Source organism: Contarinia nasturtii, unplaced genomic scaffold (genome assembly GCF_009176525.2).
Source record: "Contarinia nasturtii isolate CC-2019 unplaced genomic scaffold, AAFC_CNas_1.1 Cnas_scaffold_2806, whole genome shotgun sequence".
In the NCBI taxonomy this organism is placed as follows: Eukaryota; Metazoa; Arthropoda; class Insecta; order Diptera; family Cecidomyiidae; genus Contarinia; species Contarinia nasturtii.
This window is the reverse complement of record NW_022200123.1, coordinates 1,587,654-1,605,744: the sequence shown is the minus strand read 5'-3', so window position 1 is coordinate 1,605,744 and position 18,091 is coordinate 1,587,654. Positions and strand designations below refer to the sequence as shown.

Sequence of the window (18,091 nt, the reverse complement as noted above, 5' to 3'; positions counted from 1 at the left end):
TTTTCTTCCACACAAAAGTTTTAACCTAAAGCTTCGTTATTACTTTGAAATTACTGGAAAAAGTATCAATTATTATCAGTTATTTATTTCATTTGTTTGTTCGTTAGTATTCTGGCATTCAAAAAACCCCGTTACCTAATCCAATCACTCCTTACACTTTTTATTTCGAACAATCTGAGCTTGACTTTTTTTAAATATTTTACCTAACATGAACTGTTCTAGTTATATTGATGAGCAGCCCTAGTAAGGAGTTATTTTATCCAATGTTAGAATTCCTTTTTGTTCATAAGAATTATGAATTGTGGTGATTTATTGTAAAATCGTATCAAACTTTAGAGTAAATTCATTTCCATAATAAAATAGTAAATTTCTAGGTGAACGAAAAAGGTATTAGATATTTAAACGTCGCAGCAATAACTGTTTCGCACGTGTCACAAATGATTTTGATTAGTATTTACATACTTTTATTTCGCGCAAATGTTGTGCGAATCAAAATAATACGAGTGTGAAATTACAAAATGCAAATAGCTTAGAGGGCAAAATCATTTCCAAGGATTGAAAATGATATTGGATGAAATGGCTTGAATTCTTATAAACTGTGTTAACATTGAATGTCAGCAATTCGACGACCTAGATGGATTTTTGTTACACAATTCGTTGCAAGCTCTATGAACTCAACATGCACACACACACACACCGACACAGACCGACTAGAGAATATCGAATTGAGTCACGAAAACCACTCGATAATATGATTTCATTTGAATTCGCTTTTGTCTGCTTCATCGCATTGTTTAAGCACGGTATAATTTCAAAAACCATAAATAATAAAGTGCAACGTTACCTTGAACTGACTTTCCTGATAAATTACCACGCTTGTATGGAAGTGTTTCTTACGAAGAGCGTGAAAGGGGGTGCTACCATAAACCTTTATTGTTCACTGCAAATAAATAACTAGGACTAAAAATACGGGCTGTGTTCAACATTATTTCCGTTTTTGAAATGAAAGCAGCGCTATTTCGATGTTTGTACTGTAAAATGCTATATTGTGATGGTGAACATCGTGAATGTTTTGAATTGAATAATTTACAAAACAAAAGATTGCACAGAGAGTCTTTTACATGATTTGCAAACAACTTATTTTGCGTAAATCAGAACGAATATTTGGTATGGTAACAATGTTCATTTAAAATTAATGGATCATTTCCCTTGACAAGAAAAACGAAGCCCCCCTCAATCAGACTGAATGCAATAAATAATTTTTGTTTTCGAGAAATGTTGTACAAGAAACGAAGAATGGAAATTCGAAATTAAAATGCTCAAATAAAACTATTCGCAGTTAGTTTGCTTTGAGATGCTGCCAATCTCAATAAAAAGCATCGTTTATTGTTTTCTTTTGTGTTCACAATCAAGTGATTGTTCGAATTCTTTGTGTTGCATCATGAAAGCGACAATTATTTGGACTGACAATGGCGAATAAATTCAGAAATGGCATTTCAACGGAAATTTACGACACAAACGAAAATGCACAGTTTGAACGGAATCTAGATGCTGCCAATGGCCCGCATTCACGTGCCAAAAAATGTGAGCAAAAAGTCTTGAACAGATAGAAGCTATTCGCCTGTTTTTATCGCGATATTTGTGTGTTGTCGAAACAAAAGCAAAATTTCGAATGGTAAAATCGTAAATTCGGCTTACTTTCTGGCTGTCAACGGCTCAACTATTCTTGATTTTATTCGCATTCACTTTTGATTGCTCTTTTCGTTTGTATCACTTAGATATCGCATTGTGATTGCTTATTGAAATAGAAGTGAATAACGATACGCCCACATTTCGTTTCTATGCTGTCCACATGTAGAAGCATAAAGGATTTTTAATGAGTTTTTCTCGTATCAAGATGGAATCAGTTCATGTCAAGAAGCATTCTTTAGTTTCTCCAAGTGAAATACGGAATTCGTTGCTTAGTGAAAATGCAACTTGGAAAACTTTTGGTCAGAAGCTATGCGTATATTTCTGATCATGGGTTAAAATTTAAACATTAAATATAATTAATTGTATACAATTATACATGTTATTTATTGCTATCGTTTGAGGCAATTGATTTCGTTTCGAACATGAAAAAACATAATGTCCAGAGGACATTGTCCTCATTGAAAATCAAACAAAGCAAATTTATTTTCATTTATTTCGGTCCAAATACAATGTTCATCATTCGCTTGTATTTTTCTAAAGGCTCTCATCGAATTTTAATTAGTTTTTAGTATGAATTCAAAAATAAAACATTCATGATCTTTAGTTTTATTTACCTCTCTACCAAAACGATTTTCAAAGAAAAATTCAATGTATATAAGTGAAATCGAGTGAAATGAAGAAAAAAAAGAGATTAGTTGTGGTAAAAATTAAGTATACGATTTTCATTTTAAAGTGTGGAAATAACTTAATAACATGATGCATAACAAACTTTTCGAGGAATGAATTCGGGGTAGTGAAGTTCACATTACATAAGTTTAAAAAACTCATCGTATTGAAATTCGCTTCTCTTGATGAGAATGTAAAGTGTCCATTAAATTCGTTCAATTCACAACAAATTTTCATAAAAATTTATTATTGCAATTAAGATAACTCACTGGAATCTGAACAAAATATCAGCAGTTACCATTTTTCTATATTGAATATTCATTTCATAAATATGTACTTTACATTTTATTCAAAATGCTCTGATTATAATGGGAATTTTCGATTTTATATACTGAAGGCATTAAAATACTTATGGTTGACAATCATAGTTTATTGTTAAATCTAATGTATATATTTCAAGATAACAATTAGATCCATATATCGTAACGAATTAAACTGAAAATCGTTCTTCGCATGCGTATAAAGAATTGAAAAATTCTCTTGAGATTGCATAGATGGCGCCAATGACCATAATCCATTCATACAACCATATATTCAAAATCACTGTACATAATACACACTAACACACACATTCATGCAAATCAAACTCTTACAGCAACCTTTGATAGTATGTGGATTCATGACAAACACGTGTTGATTCGGTTGTTTTTACTAAACAATCAGCAGCTTCGTCACAAACCTGTATTTTCAATGATAAATATTTGGCATGTGTTTATAGTATGTTTTGCCGGTGAATAGTGCTGCATAACATGATGTTATACATTTTGCTGTTGTGAATATAAACTGGATAATTCGATGAGGATGTGATCAAATTACATATATTGTATATTTTGCTGTTTATTCTGGTGAATAAAATGTCACAATTTTATCCGTGCGGATTTATTGACATTGTTCTAAATCGTGACTATTATCACGTACGGAGATCAATCGATGTGAAAGGATTCCCGGACGAAAATCGAATTTTGAAATATTTTCCATTATAGTATCTTGTTAAAATACTAAAATACCATAGAAACGAATTCACCAAGGGCGAAATCACTGAAAAGTAATTTTCGTATTGTACAAAAATAATTGCAAAGTAATTGTAAGGCAAAAGTAATTGTAAAAAGTAAGTAATTGCATTTTTTTGGCTAGAAATTACATTTAGTAATTACTTTTTGTCTTACAATTACTTTGAAATTCTTTTGCAATTATTTTTTTACGAAAAATTACTTTCAAGTGTTTTCCCCCCTCGAATTTAATAAATACGTTGATAACCTTTGTGTACATTAACCTCTCACATCGCATTTTTATCTCTGAATTGAAAACAAGTAGTTTACGTAGGTTGCTCTTTATGTATCGGGAATTGGCAGCTGCACTAATGCTGCCAGATGTAAACCATTCTCATATTCCTAAATTTGGGGATTTTTCATGAACATTTCACTTTACAGGTTGAATTTTAGTTATATGGTGTGGCTACGGTGTCAAAAAAGCAATTTCGCGAAAAAAATTAAATTTTTGCTCAAGAATATTACTTATTATTCATTCAGGGTATAGGAAGTATCATGCCTTCACAACTGGTTTGCAGAATTCCATCATCATTGTTGGTCATTGCGCAAAGGTCCCCCGAAAACTGATGCCATCGAGAAACACACTGTTTACGGCGCCGAAATAACATAGGACGTTTCCATAAGTGGCGAATGCAAAACAAACATTAAAGATTCCATTATAAACTTTATCTCGGTGTGTTCTTTCTTCGTCGCTGGGGTCTTGACGTGTGTGGACAGAGAAACAAAATAAGAACAAGCATTAAAACGAAACGACGATAACGCTACAAATACATTTTGTTTGTATTTGACCTATACTGCAAGCAAAACACTCACTCTCATGATGTTTCAAATTTCATTGACACACTGATATGAGTTATTGTGAACCGAAAAACATACACAGTGCTGGAATGTGACGTTTATGCTGAGCTCACATTTGTGTATTATAATTATTCACATGGTGTTCTTGTTTGACGAGCCTTTGGAATACTTGCTTTTGATTTAAAGTTTCTTTAGTCTGATTGATATTGTTTTCTCGATCGGTAGTGCGTAATTTTTGCTCTCATTCCGTTCTTTTAACATATTTTAATTGTAATTGAATAATTATTTTTCATTAATCTCTTTTGTGTTATAAAATAAATTTTTTGTGCAGAAACAAAAAAAAAAAGATTAAGAAAAGATGACAAGCAAATCGATTTTGGTGATTGGATCCGGCGGTCGTGAGGATGCGATTTGTTGGAAACTCGCACAAAGTAATAAAATTGATAAATTGTTCGTGTTGCCAGGCAGTTTTCACATTGGAAATCGGCCAAAAGTTGAACTAGTGAAAGATATTTCGGTCAAAGATCATGGTGCAATTGTTAAATTTTGCCAAGATCACGGAATCAATTTGGTTGTTGTTGGACCAGAAGATCCATTGGCAGATGGCATCGGTGATTCGCTGTGTACAGCGAATATTAAATGTTTCGGACCCAATTCGGATGGTGCACGCATTGAATCGGACAAATCATGGTCAAAAGAATTCATGATTGCTGCCAAAATTCCAACCGCACGCTACGAAAGCTTCGACAATGTCGATGCAGCCAAATCATTCATTAAGAGGTAAATTATTTCAAATAATAAAAACATTCTATAAATGAATATTTTTTTTACTTAATTAACTTGAATATCGGCACTGATTTTATCAAAAAATAACATTTGCACATCATTCTATTTGTTACTAAAGACTAGTGAGGTTATCAGTGATTGATTCGTTTGAGCAGTTTTTTCTTGAGTTTCCTGATTTCAGGCCGCTGGAAAACGCAAACAATCGACGCATTTAATGGTATTGATGTAAATTCTCTCACAAGCGTGCTCCTTACAACACGAATATAAACGACGGCATGCATGCCTCTCATTCATTCGCATTGTCAAATACGACGATCGTTGCGTATACTCGTTATGTGCGGGCATGTCTGTGCGACTTTACATTTCGTATACATTGAGGTAGAAATATAAGACGTAATAAATATCCCTCATTATATACACATACATTCGCACCGGTTTACTTCAATCATTACGAATGTTCGCATCGATTGCTTGCGTTTTTCAGCACCCTGAATTCAGAAAACTCAACAGCAAAACGCTGCTGAGCAGTAAATATTCAATCACTGGCGGTTATCAATTGATTTTTTTTTTGTGTACTAGCAAACAAAACAAAATCCATGAAAAATACGGGATTATGTCAGCAATGTCTCTCACAAATAGAATTAAATGTTATTTGTTTCCCGAAATAAGAAAAAAAAAATAATCTTGTTGTTGATGCCTGAATTTGTTTACTCATTTTTATTATTATCATTGCGTGATTGATTGTATATGGTCAGCGCTTCATATGAGGCACTTGTCGTCAAAGCCAGTGGATTAGCAGCTGGAAAAGGAGTTGTTGTTGCCAATACTAAAGAAGAGGCTTGTGATGCAGTCGACGAAATTTTGGGCGATAAGAAATATGGTGCAGCTGGTAGTAAAATTGTTGTTGAAGAAAAACTTAGCGGCGAAGAAGTTTCGGTAAGTTTTATTTATTTCATAAATAATAAAATTGATTTTTGATTTGGGAAATGTACTTTTGATGTGTGAATGAAAGAAGAGGAAGAAATAACTGCTTGTTTTTATGTAATCAATCAGCTTTTGGCGTTTGTTGATGGTGATTCGGTGAAAGTGATGTTGCCGGCTCAAGATCACAAGCGATTGAGTGATGGTGATAATGGGCCCAACACCGGTGGCATGGGAGCCTATTGTAAATGTCCATTAATCAACGATGCTGACCTTGAATTTGCCCGACAAGAAATCATCGAAAGGGCATTGACCGAGTTCAAGAAACGTGGCATCAAATATTGTGGCGTTTTATATGCTGGTCTCATGTTAACCGAAAATGGACCACGAACACTTGAATTCAATTGTCGATTCGGTGATCCAGAAACTCAAGTCATTTTACCGCTACTCGAAACGGATCTGTACGATGTCGTCGAAGCTTGTTGCAATGGTCAATTGAACCGCATCGATTTGAAGTGGAAAACTGGTAAATCAGCTGTTGGTGTTGTTATGGCGAGCGAAGGATATCCAGATGCTCCAATCAATGGACGTAAAATTCTCGGTATGAATTTTATGAATGAAATATTTTATTGTGTTTTTGTATCTCTGTTCAATGTTGACCTTTTATTTTATGTATTATTTCATGTACACAGGTCTACCGAAAACGGACACTGAAAATCGTATTGTTTTCCACAGTGGAACAACAAACGATGGCACCGGCCAATATATAACAAAAGGCGGACGCGTTTTAATCAATGTGGCCATTGAAGATAATTTGTACAATGCTGCAGCTGAAGCAACAAAAGGCGTTCAAGAGATCCAATTCACTGGACGTCAATTTCGTTCGGATATCGCTCACAAAGCATTTAAAAAGTGAGTGAAAATTACCAATAATCATTGTATCGATTCAGTAATAATTTCATGACATCAATTAAAACAAATCATACATGTTCTGCCACATTTATAAGAAGAAAATTCAAATAAAAAGATGAAACCAAAAAAAAAAACTAAAATTATTTCTTTTTTTCGCATGTATTTTCGAATAGAGGTGCATTGTCATACAAAGACAGTGGCGTCGACATTGTTGCTGGTGACAATTTGGTACAGTTAATCAAGCCAATGTCACGTGAAACACTGCGCAAAGGTGTTGTTGGTGGCATTGGAGGATTCGGTGGTTTGTTTCGTGTAAATGAATTGCAATATCCCGTGTTGAATAGCGAACCATTGGCATATAAAGATCCAGTACTTGTTGAACGTACTTCGGGAGTCGGTGCCAAAATGGCAATGGCCATTGACTGTAGCATTTTCAATACCATAGGTTATGATTTGGTGGCAACGTGTGTCAATCAAGTGGTGTCGACGGGCGCACAGCCGTTTGCTTTTCTCGATTATGTCGCGTGCGGCAAATTATTTGTTCCAGTCGTTGCGAACATGGTGAAAGGTGTATCTGAAGCATGCAAAGCAGCAAATTGTTCACTTTTGGGCGGTGAAACCGCTGAAATGCCATCTCTATTCAAAATTGGTACATACGATTTAGTGGGATATTCGATTGGATGCGTTGAATATGGCAAAGAATTACCGCGTTACGATTTAATCAACGAAGGAGATTCCATCGTTGGATTCAAAGCAAATGGCCTACATTGCAGCGGTATCGATGTTGTCTATGACATTATGAAGGCACTGCATATTGATTACTTTACAGCCGCACCATTTTCAAGCGAAAATAGAACATACGGTAAAATTGATTTCTTGACCATTTCAAATTCGGATATTTTTTGAAATTGAATCGATATGAATTTATTTCTATTGCAGCTGAAGAATTTTTAAAACCATCTCGTGTGTATGTGCAACAAATTTTACCATTGATTACAAGTGGAAACATCAAATCGGCTGCTTATGTTACGGACACCGGTCTACAAGGAAGCATTGAAGCCATTTTATCAACTCAATATGCCACTGACATAAATGTATCATCATTGGATGTTCCATCGGTTTTCGGGTGGATTCATGCGAAAGCAAGTAACATCACACCACATATGTTTGCAAATAAATTCAATTTAGGCATCGGTTTGGTTGCCGTCGTTTCAAAGGAATGTTCGGCATGGAAATCTATTGATGGAGCTGTTGAAATCGGTTTGTATATCAATGGGTTATATTTTAAATTTGAATCATTTTCTCTCTAATAATAATAATTAAAAAAAACATTTCAATTGCAGGCAAAGTAACTTCATCTTCTCCTTCTGTCTCGGCTAGTAAACGTATAAATTTCTTGGGTTTATCAGAGACTCTAACAAAACTATCGTCAAAATTCAATGATTCGAAGCAAGCATGCAATTTGAAATTGACAACAAACTCAAATGCCCAACTGAAAACAGGCGTCGAAAAACTTTTGAGTGGTACAAATACCGACCATGTTTATGAGCATTTTGGTTCGAAGTTTGTACGCCTCAACCCGAACGGTAAAAAAATGTACAATGATCCCATTCTGGTAATCGGAGCTGATGGTGTCGGAACAAAATTAAAAATTGCTCAAACTATTGGTAAACATGATACAGTTGGTGTTGATTTGGTTGCTATGAGTGTAAACGATATTTTATGCAATGGAGCAAAACCGCTTACTTTTCTCGATTACTACGCATGCGATCGATTCAATGATCTGAAATCGTTAGATATTGTAAAAGGCATTGCCGATGGATGTGTGCTTGGTGAATGTGCTTTGGTCGGCGGTGATCCAATTGAAATACCACAAATATACACAACCACAGATGAATATGATTTGGCTGGTTTTGCAATGGGAGTAGTTGAAAATGGAAAATTATTGCCACGAGTCGATGAAATTGCCGACGGTGATTGTATAATCGCTCTGCCATCGAGTGGTGTGCATAGTAATGGTTTCAGTTTAGTGCATAAAGTATTGGCCAAAGCGAATGCAACATATAACGATGTAGCCCCGTTCAGTAATTGTAATCGAACATTTGGCGAAGAATTCTTAGCGCCGACCAAAATATACGTTGCTCCAATTGTACCATTGTTACTCGAAGGTAAAATAAAATCAATTGCTCATATTACGGGTGGTGGCTTGCTTGAAAATATCCCCCGAGTGTTGCCCAAACATTTGGCTGTTCATCTTGATGCGGATAAAATGTTTATTCCGCCGATTTTTGCTTGGCTCAGTGGAGAAGGTAACATCGAAAATACAGAACTTCAACGCACATTCAATTGTGGTATAGGACTCATTTTGGTTGTTAGTAAACAGCATGCACTTGAACTTGAATCTCGTTTGAAATTCAACCTAAATGCTAAAATTGTTGGCGTTGTAAAACAACGTAAAACCAACGAAGAGCATGTTGTGATTGACGACCACAAATTCACGAAAACTTTACAACGAACGAAAGACATTCTGTTGAAACCCAAAAAACGTGTTGGCGTTTTGATATCGGGTAACGGAAGCAATTTACAAGCACTTATCGATGCCACACGTAACACAAACTTTGGAATCAATGCTGAAATTGTTTTGGTTATTTCAAATAAATCCGAAGCATTTGGTTTGAAACGCGCCGAAAATGCAAACATTCCAAATAAAACGATTTCGCATTTGAGCTATCGTTCGTGCGCTCAACCGAGAGTAGAATTTGACCGTGCGTTGACGTCGGAATTGGAAAAGCATAGAGTCGATATCATTTGTTTGGCTGGATTTATGCGAATTTTATCGGAAGAATTTGTTCGCCATTGGAAAGGACGATTAATCAATATTCATCCATCACTTTTGCCCAAATATCCAGGTTTGGATGGACCGAAACAAGCAATCGAAGATAATCCACGTGACACAGTTAGCGGCTGCACCATTCATTTTGTTGACGAAGGCGTCGATACTGGCAAAATTATTTGGCAAGAAATTGTACCGATTTTTGATAATGATACGCTTGATGCGCTCACCGAACGCATTCACAAAGCTGAACATCATGCATTCCCACACGCTCTTCGTTTGCTTGCCAATGATTTGATAAAATTCTAAAAAAAGGTGAAAATTTTTGAAAATGACTGGATTATTGTTAAATTTTCTACTGTTTTAGTAAATAAAATCAAAGTTGAATCGAAATTGACACCAATATATACTTACTTAATATATTCCCACCCGAAATAGAAAAAAAATCGTTCTCACATCAAAACAACAAAAAAAAAACATTGTTCCCGTTCAAGCGCTCTAAATAGATTAAATACGGATCAGCAGCGGCAATGCATTTAAACGCAGTTAAAAGACCCTCTTATTATTTTGCGGTTAATACTGAAACTAGTTCCCACACACAGTTATTATGTTTACCATTCACACGTACACATTCATACACACATACAAACGCACTGATTCACTTAGCCTTTGCCACAATGTACACATTTATATTCATTTATGTCATTTATTTATGACGACACCAATTTTTATAAAATGACGCAAAAAAGGAGAGAAAAACCTGACGATTTGAGAATATATCAGCTTACACAGAATATATTACTTGGTATTTCATAAGTGGTTCATTTTTACTATTTCAGTAATCGTGTTTTTATTTTTATTTTTTCAATATTTTGGATTGTTAAGAAAGATTCACTGGTGGTAAGTCTTGTTGTTGTTTTTTGTTCATCACTTCTTTACAAAGAAACACGATTTATTTTTCAACAAATGAAACGTAAACTTCACTCAAAAAAAGAAATGAAATTTTGTCTTGAATTTTGCACTAATTTCCAATTTTCAAATATTCTCAAACAAAATACGTTTCCCATGGATTCCAATGCGTTTTCACAAGAGAAACAAAAAATAAATAAATAAAAATGTTATTCATGTCAAGTTGATTTTGCAAATCCCACACTTTTTATTCAACCGGTTCATTATTATTATCTTTTTTTATTAATAATATGATAATCACTTCATTCACCAAACAAAGTGCATAGAAAAGTTGGTGATTTCAAAAAATCATTGTGAGAATGGGTGAGCGCGAGCAATTGAGCGGGGTTGAAAAGTGGTATATAGTTGTTGTATAGACGTAGTACGAATAACATCAATTAACAAAAGCGCTTCGATATAAAAGTGAAAAAAATATAAATCGAAAGGGAAACGCAATGAATTGGTTCTGCCTCTTTGCCACTCTTTGCAACGTTCAGATTCATTTTGCTTGCTCTTTTCTCTCTCTTTATCTCTCTCTCTCCCTCTTTCTCTTTCTGACAATGAACACTCTTCGAATGTTTATGTGTACAGTCAAGGCTGAGTTACGACTTTGAAGTGAACTGCAACTTACAAAACTACATTGAATGTACTGTACGTAGCGAAGAGCTAGGCGAGGAGCTAACTCACCCTACTCAAAAAATACGCGTGGCATTCGTGTGTATGTGAACAACGGCAAAAATTCGTTCCCACGAATAGAACGGTATCGTCGGTGCGCCCCTAGTTTTACTGCATGGTGAATGTATGTTTTGTTTACAAGTCAATATGCTTACGATTACGAAGGGTATTTAATGTGTTCGATCAAATTGTCGGCGCAGTGTCTATTTTAATTGTTAAACATATGATTTGAACTATGAAGTATATGAAATGCGGAGTAGTATTTTTGTATTTAGTTTAGTCTCTGTTGAAATATGCCCGGTTTATTCGGGTGCTGTAAAACTATTCATTCGTCGATTTTAACGCGATTTTAGGTAATTAAACATTCGTCCGTTTCTTTCTCTCTTGCAAAAAAACCAATTTCGCTTCTCAATACATATTGACATTACCATGAGTAATGGGTGTGTATTTCGTATATTGGTGAGAGCCAATGTGACTTGGTAAAAGTTGTGGCTCATACTTTTACCCTCCTATATGCAATTGTCATGATTTTCCCACGAATATTCCTGTGAACACTTAGACGGTGACAGTGAGAAAGTAGCTCTCCGTGTGCCATTCGATCATTTGATAAAATAATATTTGTTATTGTTGAATCGGCGCGTGCGAAATAAATAAATACTTATTTCATCGAATGAATATGATATTCTTTACGTTTTCCATCAAGTTTTTTTTCGTTGCTTCTTTTATGTTTGATGGACGTTTTCTTTCAATTTGTTGTTGTCGCATCTATTTTAATTTTTATTACAATGTCTGCAGACGTTCGCTCTTGACGAGATTATGATAACTGTGTAGGAACAGCAGCAAACCTTCATGTTAACATGCGCATTGCGGAAAATTGTTAAGAATTCACTTGATGCTATTTCCTTGATCAGCCGATAATTATCGATAATTGTGTAACTTGATACGAGAACGACGTCAATTGATCCAATGCTCATTCGAAATTAATATAACAAAAGTATATTTTTATTAATTTATCTCGGAAAAGAATAAATCGGTACAAATCGTAGATTTCTGCAAGAGATTCTGAAAAGCAGCAACTGAAAAACGGCAACGATTTTTTTTATCCACTTTACTCATACTGATGATTTTTAAATGGATTATTTTCCTTGCAATTATTTAATAATTCTATCTTCGATTTACACTGCAATAAAACGAGTAGATATTTCAAGGAAAATTGTATTTAATTGAGGATAAGTTTCACAAAAATTCTATTTTGTCATTCTTAATGGGAAAATATTCCCATTCAAGGAAAATTTATTGTATTTATAACATTCTCAAGATACTTGTAGAAAAGTGAGCTGTCGCCGACGACAGAGATCATCATTAAGTGGTAATGGGTAGTCAACTCCGGGTCAAGGTAAAATAAAATTGTCTGCTCGATTTCAATAAAATGTTCAAAAATATCTGCAATTCGAAAAATTTAAATTGAATCAAAAAAGAATATCAGTTGGACTCATTCAATTTCAGCCACAATTTTAATCAAAATTATTTTTTTTTTAATTCGAGTAAAAAATCTTGCTGTGACACAAAATAATACACGTGACTCGAACAATAGCAAAAACATACATTCAAGCAATAAACAAACTACATGCAGCGATATCGATGTAAAAATACCACAAAAAATCTAATGAAATTGTCGTCTATAGATTTGACGAAGATCACAACTGAATGGCACTTCCTTAGTGCTATATGCATTCATAGCGCCTTTGTACGGCATTCATGCATCGCGTAAACATTAAACAATTAATATGAACAAATAGCAGACGAGTGTTAGTTGTATTGGTTTGTTCGTATGCAGTGTATGTTTGTCTGTGTTGTAGTGTGCGTGTGTGTGTTCTTTTGATCGGGCGATATGATTTCGATAGTTTTTAAATGGTGTTGAGGACAGTGGTAGGGATGACGTCACGCACTGCATGCGTTTGGCATACTCACTATTGCAGCCGAACGTCGTTCACACACGTGTATCAGTTCCTTTTCAGCATTTGTACTCGTAACACACATTTTTGTGTGCACTCCGTTCTTGCCGCAACAAAAAAAGACTTAGAAATTTTTTTCAATTTTCCAAATTTGTGATTTGATTTCATCAAATTTTCCAAAGTTCGTACAAAAGTGAACAAAATTGATTTGTTTTTCTTCCGTTACAAATAGCAAAAATCAACCAACGAAATTGAAGAAGTGAAGACGCATTTAAACAGAATTCTTGTGATAAATTAAAAAACTTTGGTGATTTTTTGGTGACGAAGTGTGAAAATCAAAGATAGTAGTAGACCAACTATATCTCCAATTAACGAACGGAAATTGAATTAAACGACAAAAATGGAACACCATCGTATATATAATAATGCGCCATTGCACTGGGGCTATTCGTCGACATCGCATGCAATGCATAATACTTGGGTTCCGCCCCCAAGTCGTGCCACTAAACGATCAATCTCCGAAAGTGATTGCGACGATAACTACTCAGAAACATCATCCAAAGAGTAAGTAGATCATTCAAATCGAATTTATGTTTGTTTTCTTCAAATAATAAAATTTTGAGTTTGGCTTGATTTTTTATTCGAAATTTTCTCGGTTTCTTTCCATTAAATAATGAAAAAAAAAAAACAATTTTAATCTAAATAATTGATTTTCATTTGCAGCACATCACCAAAAGGTGCGGACAGTTGTCAACAATTGACTCGTAAAAAGCGACGTGGTGTAATTGAGAAAAAGCGACGTGATCGAATTAATTCATCGTTGTCCGAACTAAAACGTCTCGTTCCATCGGCCTATGAGAAACAAGGAAGTTCCAAACTTGAAAAAGCAGAAATTCTTCAATTAACGGTAGATCATCTCAAAAATCTAAACGCAAAAGGTAAGAGACGTTCGAAAAACAAAAAAATGAAACTGAAAAGAAACGAATAAAGTTAAATTTAAATCAAGAAGGCAAAACAAAAAACTCAGACGTCTAAAATGTAAATTTGATTTATTTATAGGAATCGATTCAATGACATTTGATCCGCAACGATATGCAATGGATTATCATGTGATTGGTTTTCAAGAATGTGTGTCTGAGGTCGCGCGATATCTCATTGCTCACGAAGGCATGGATATTCAAAATCCATTGCGAATGCGTCTGTTGTCACATCTTCGATGCTTTGCTGCCCAACGTGAGCTATCAATAAAATCAGCGACACCAGCTGTCAATCAAAATTGGACGCCAGCTCCGCCAACATATCCATTGACACAAAATAGCTACAACAGTGCATTGGCACCACCACCGCCGCCACCACTTTTAACTCCACGATCGTTACAAACACCTACAACATCAACGGTTACATCGTCGATTTTGCCATCATCGGTGCCATCCAGTCCAGCAACAGCAATGTATTCAAGCAGTTATGCGTCATCGCCCCACATTAATTATCCATACGTTCCAAATTTGGCGCCGACCGGATCAAGCGATATTTTTGCCGAACCAAACACTCCAACAAGCACAGCTGGTGCCATCACATCGAATGAATCGCTTTCGCAAATGCAATCGCATCAACAACAGCAACAACAACAGCAGCAACAGCAACAACAGTATGTTCAACATCAAGATCAAAACGGCTCCACATACACCGAATTATCGTCATCACAACGAAATGCTGTCGTTAGCATTGGCTATAGCAATCAATATAATCCAATGGCTGGGTTTGGTGCTCACACAACAAACGAACACGATGATCCACTATCATATAATGCAAATAACAAACCATACAGACCGTGGGGCCAAGAAATGGCCTATTAATTTTAAAACAGTGCATTCTGGTGAAGATTTTTTTTTTTTTTTGAAATTACATATGATCTCTATTTTTTATATAGAAATATTCTATTTTAAACGAAACGCACAACAAATAAGTCAAGTGAACATATTTATTGAGATTTTATACAACGAAACATTTATTTTACTATGGAAACATAATCTCCGTATATTTATATATTTTTCTACGAAAAAAAAACACGTTAAACGCCTAGTCATTTAGTCATGTAAGAAGTGTATATATAGAAATATTTTTGCGAAATTTGAATCCATAAAGCTAAATGTAGCTTTAACAAAGTCAAGGAGCCAATTGAATCAAGTAAATGACGATTATATATATTTATATATGCTTTAACAAAGCACACCTCATATACATATGAAATATTTATTTTCTACATATTAAGCGATTTTCGAGGAATGTTTTTTTTATATCTACTATTTATTTATCTTGGATTAGAATTTTAAATGGAATGAAAAGAAAGACGAAAAATAAAAAATTTACACATTCAACAAACCATTATTTTTCTATATAATTGCAATTATATGTATATCGTCGGCATATATCGACAATGAAAAGAATCTTTTTAAGACTATTTTGAAAATGCGTAAATTTCTTCTCTCAATTTCTCTCGATATAGGTTGTTTTTCCCCGAAAATGTGTTTCAAATACAATTCAAATGGAACAAATAAATTATATAAAACTTTGTACAAGTCAAATAGATTGAATGAATGTCGTCTGTGATTTTGCTGTGCCAGAACACGTAACACAGAGAGAGCTCAAAATTAGTGAAAGAATCCAAAAATTGCTTTCAAAACAAATAAAATAGTCTCGTTTTCTGTTAGTCTACAGATTATTTCTTTTGTGAATAGAAAAGCATTCACATTTCGATTTAGATCACGTCTTCAAAGCCTTCTGTATCAACTGAAAATAAAATGTCTTACATACGTAAGATGAACTTTTCCGCACTGTGATCCACAAAATTCATTTATAACTTATCTTTTACTTGAGTTTGAACTCACGAAAAACTGAATCTGACATTAGTTTTGCGATACACATAATTTTTGACACACTTTTTATATAAAAATTACTTAAAATGGGAATTTTGGAATGGGATCAATCCTTGCATGACGACGTGAAACTTGACACAGGGTATTTTTTCACAAAAAGCCAACATTCTGGAAGTTTGAAAATATTTCAATACAATTTAGGGGTACTTCCCATACAAAATTTTCGTTTTTGGGTGAAAAATCCAAAATTTTGTTCGGAAGGTACCCCTAATATGTATTGAAATGTCTTCAAACTCTCAGAATATTATTTTTGTGTGATAAAAATAACCTGCGCAAAGTTTCAGGTCATTACGATATCATACAGGCATGGCTTCCATACAAAAATCCAATTTTTTTGAAATATTTGTATGAAAGGTGTGTCGAAATATATTTGTATCGCAAAACTTATGTCATATTCGGTTTTCTCGTACCCAAAAACCCCCCAATACATATTTTTGGATGTTTAAGAATACATTAAATATCACTTTTGGGGGGAAAATTGAATTTTTCCCATGGATGGCCATGGGCATCACACCAGACATGACACGTTACTCTATCAACCAAAGTCGCTCAAAATCTAATGGTTTCTATTCCTCGGCACCCCCAATCATCCTGTGAAGTCAGATTTTGAATTACTTTTCTGGTTTGAAAGTTATCGTGTTAACAAATTTTTGCGTACAGCGTACAGCGTACAGCGTACAGGGTACCACGCACATACATCCGGACATCGGGAAAACGCTAGATTCGTGTTCCCTGGGTCCTAAAAAACCCAGAAAACATGTTTTTTGAGGGTGTTCATTTTTCGACCGATTCCAATACTTTACCTTACACACTAGGTGTGTGCGGAAAATCAAAAGTATAACATGAGTTAATGATTATTTTCGCACAAGTAAAGCGCCAACAAAAACCAAAATCGCTTTCAGTCCATTGCACTTTTATATTTAATTTTTTTTTCTCTTATCATTTACATGCACCAAACGTACTGCTGTTTATGAACGATGAATTTGCATCATTTTGTGGTTAATAATCACTTAAAGCACTTTATGGTATGTGATGCGTTTTTTTGTTTTGTTTTTTGTTAAATCGTTTGGGAATTTATAATATGATTTGGATGATGATGATGACGACGACCAATATTACGACCTTCAACTTCGACATTGTGCTGAACATTGTATGCAAAATAATTGTGTATGCACCTTTGTTAAATGTTGAAAATTCTTTGAATAATAAATGAACGGGATATTATTTTATCATATCATGCGAATCAATTGAAAATAACTGAGCCCGGCTAATAATAGACATTTCATTGCAAATTGGTAACAAAAGAAATGAAAGAAAAACGGAAAATGAAATGGATATTTCAGAGATACAACGCATACACACACAATGGTTGACAACGTACGTCTGAGCATGTGAGTACGAGCGCACAGCTTTCTCAGTCCATACACGAGTGTTGTGTGTTGAATGAAAACTCTTTGTAAATATTTCAGAAGGAACCATGTTGGTCTAGACCTTTGGCTTGGGTAAGCGTTATATGCATGTAATGCAACTGAACATTATATCGCGTGAGTTCACTTTGTTCAGCACCATTCTTTTTTCTTGTTGCTGTCATCAACACAGAACGAGAAATGGCTGCACGTTTTTCATTTTTATGCGTATTTAACAAAAGTCTTTTTAGCTCTTTATTGAATCGCGCCACTATTGATAGTGGACATTTGTTTGTGTCACCGCAAATACTTTCTCTTGGTTTATTTTATTTGAGAATTTTTTTTTCAATCAAAATAAAGCAGAAAAATGACAAAGATTGCACTTTATTGCAAATTTCTTCCATTTGTTGCGTGCGCTTTCTCCATTGTTGTTTTGCCTTTTCTATCATTCAAT

General features: G+C 34.6%; 2 protein-coding genes across 2 annotated transcripts; both read left to right on the top strand.

The window, feature by feature from the left end:
- Positions 1-4,384: 4,384 nt before the first annotated feature.
- Positions 4,385-10,122, top strand: LOC116349097 (trifunctional purine biosynthetic protein adenosine-3). The gene is made up of 8 exons (XM_031780369.1): positions 4,385-4,489; positions 4,597-5,045; positions 5,807-5,987; positions 6,105-6,573; positions 6,665-6,884; positions 7,058-7,746; positions 7,824-8,144; positions 8,228-10,122. Exons 2-8 carry the CDS (start codon positions 4,624-4,626, stop codon positions 10,024-10,026), a joined length of 4,101 nt encoding a protein of 1,366 aa, XP_031636229.1. The 5' UTR covers positions 4,385-4,489; positions 4,597-4,623; the 3' UTR covers positions 10,027-10,122.
- A 3,202-nt stretch (positions 10,123-13,324) lies between these two features.
- Positions 13,325-15,523, top strand: LOC116349178 (hairy/enhancer-of-split related with YRPW motif protein). The gene is made up of 3 exons (XM_031780485.1): positions 13,325-13,859; positions 14,019-14,233; positions 14,355-15,523. Exons 1-3 carry the CDS (start codon positions 13,696-13,698, stop codon positions 15,149-15,151), a joined length of 1,176 nt encoding a protein of 391 aa, XP_031636345.1. The 5' UTR covers positions 13,325-13,695; the 3' UTR covers positions 15,152-15,523.
- Positions 15,524-18,091: the final 2,568 nt, after the last annotated feature.

Bases quoted from the DNA above. Each gene is read 5' to 3' on its own strand.
- LOC116349097 (XM_031780369.1), top strand. From the start codon at position 4,624: ATGACAAGCAAATCGATTTTGGTGATTGGATCCGGCGGTCGTGAGGAT. The intron at 5,988-6,104 runs GTAAGTTTTATT...GTAATCAATCAG, and splicing joins TTAGCGGCGAAGAAGTTTCG to CTTTTGGCGTTTGTTGATGG. The intron at 8,145-8,227 runs GTTTGTATATCA...TTTCAATTGCAG, and splicing joins TGATGGAGCTGTTGAAATCG to GCAAAGTAACTTCATCTTCT.
- LOC116349178 (XM_031780485.1), top strand. From the start codon at position 13,696: ATGGAACACCATCGTATATATAATAATGCGCCATTGCACTGGGGCTAT. The intron at 13,860-14,018 runs GTAAGTAGATCA...TTTCATTTGCAG, and splicing joins TCAGAAACATCATCCAAAGA to CACATCACCAAAAGGTGCGG. The intron at 14,234-14,354 runs GTAAGAGACGTT...ATTTATTTATAG, and splicing joins CAAAAATCTAAACGCAAAAG to GAATCGATTCAATGACATTT.